The 1,976-nt window shown below is 46.5% G+C and overlaps 1 protein-coding gene across 1 annotated transcript in view; it reads left to right on the top strand.

Annotated features, from left to right (window-relative positions):
- Positions 1-212: 212 nt before the first annotated feature.
- The window catches only part of LOC311240447 (receptor tyrosine-protein kinase erbB-4-like), a gene marked incomplete at both ends in the record, with an annotated part of 61,429 nt that continues 59,665 nt past the window's right edge, over positions 213-1,976 (top strand). The window contains 2 exon segments of the mRNA XM_084329029.1: positions 213-396; positions 399-426. Of these exon segments, the coding sequence (XP_084185155.1) occupies positions 213-396; positions 399-426 (212 nt within the window).

Consider the following 1,976-nt stretch of genomic DNA (forward strand, 5'->3'; position numbering starts at 1 on the left):
TGAAAAGAACAAAAAAGACAATGACCACGGGCATGGTATTGCATTGCTGTGCACATCTGTCGATAGCATTTATCTAAACGCAAGACTACCGTACTGTATGCAGCACAATGCTTGGGGGATGAAGGAGTGTCGCGGGTTAACCTTGAAATATTGATTTCCTGCCAGGGCCTTTCATGTACTATATGTACTCTACTCTACACGGCCACAGAACTATGGTTGTCCATACATATATATCTTTCTCTCTCCCTCTCTCTCCCTCTCTCCTCTCTCTCTCTCCTCTCACTGCAGAAATCCTGAACGGCGGTGTCTATGTGGACCAGAACAAATTCATGTGCCACACGGACACCATCCACTGGCGTGACATCATTAAAAACCCACAGGCCGATCTGCTGGTGGTGCATCCAACAACAGCAACCTTGGATGTGAGTGTGTGTCTGTGTGTGTGTGTGTGTGTGTGTGTGTGTGTGTCTGTGTGTGTGCGTGTGTGTGCGTGTGTGCGTGCGTGCGTGCGTGTGTGGTGGGGGTGCGGGGGAGAGGTGGGGGGGGGGGGGGGTGGTGGGCGATTAAGTATCCAGGTGTCGGAACAAAGAGCCTGGCTCGGGGTATTCGATATAACCCTTTCACTACCAAATGGTTATCCCTTTCACTGCGACACTACAGAAGGTTAACCATTGCACTGCCACACGACAAAGGGTTAACCTTATGTAGTGTGGTAGTGAAAGGGTTAACAGTATGTGGTGTGGTAGTGAATGGGTTAAAAATATCAGCTCTAGTCCGACACAGAGCATCCTCGTTTTAGGGCCATCCTCACAAGCTCCGAGGGAGAGAGAGAGATGAGAGAGGGAGTACTTGGCCTCAGTATTTCACTTGCCAAAAAGCTCCTTATATCCACTCTCAGAACACAGGCCACAGCCAGTGTGCTCCATTGCAAGAAAGGACGTTGAACATTGAAGTGCAGCAGTGAGGAAAAAGCTAGACAGCGTGACACAGACAGTGCTGGTTTTCAATGGAGAGAGAAATATTATGAGACATATTATGTGTCAGAGTACCAGACTTTGGTCACAATGCCTACGACCGGGTGAACCCTGTCTCTGGGCCCTCCCTGCTGGGCGGCTTGGCCACGGAGGCGGTCAATACCACTGGTTTTCAAATCAGACAAGATCAGGGCTCAGGGTTATTCACAAATATGTTCAGTCCCTCTCAACCGTTCCTCCGTCTGGAAGCAGAAAGGTTATCCAACACGTCCACTATAGGACACAGAGGGATGGACCTCCAGAGAACACTTACCAGACTGCCCACAACTCTTGATAATAGACACATTATGTGTTCCTTATGCTTTCAGCTAATGCATTGAAGGCAGCACTTTATTATAATTGTATTTAACCAACTTCTATTTGAATTAGAAATGGATTTTATTCTCAAAACCATGATATGAACCATGACTGTGATTTTTGTGAACCGGTCCACCCCTAGAAAGTACATTATTACATTAACATTATTATTAGGTTAATGCGTGATAACTTTACTCTGAACGATGGAGGGAAGAGAGGACAGGAGAGGAAGATGATGTATTATTTTCAAGGGTAAGGAGTCAGGAACACAGGGATCTATTGGGAATGTCTTTCACAATAAATTCAATTATGATAATTATTTTGTTATCCGAAGGTTGTGTGAGAAAACTGGCCACACTTGCCAAATTCCACTTGTATACTATGGCTAGGGGTTAGAAAGCAGCCATGATAGTATGATAATGTTAATGTATTGTAGAGAATAGCAGCACAGAGCAGCACAGCATAGCATTGTCCACAAAGACAACAGGGCCACCAGAGCTCACGGTACAAGTAAATGTGTGTTATTTTGAGGTGAGTCGTGTTCCCCTGCTGCATCACTACACCACAACGCAGGGTTCCCCCACCTGCCAGATCCCACTTTACCCCCTGCTTATAGCCGCTAACTGAGGCCATCGAATCCACTCA

Source organism: Notolepis coatsorum, assembly GCF_963971535.1.
Source record: "Notolepis coatsorum genome assembly, chromosome: 14".
NCBI classification, from domain to species: domain Eukaryota; kingdom Metazoa; phylum Chordata; class Actinopteri; order Aulopiformes; family Paralepididae; genus Notolepis; species Notolepis coatsorum.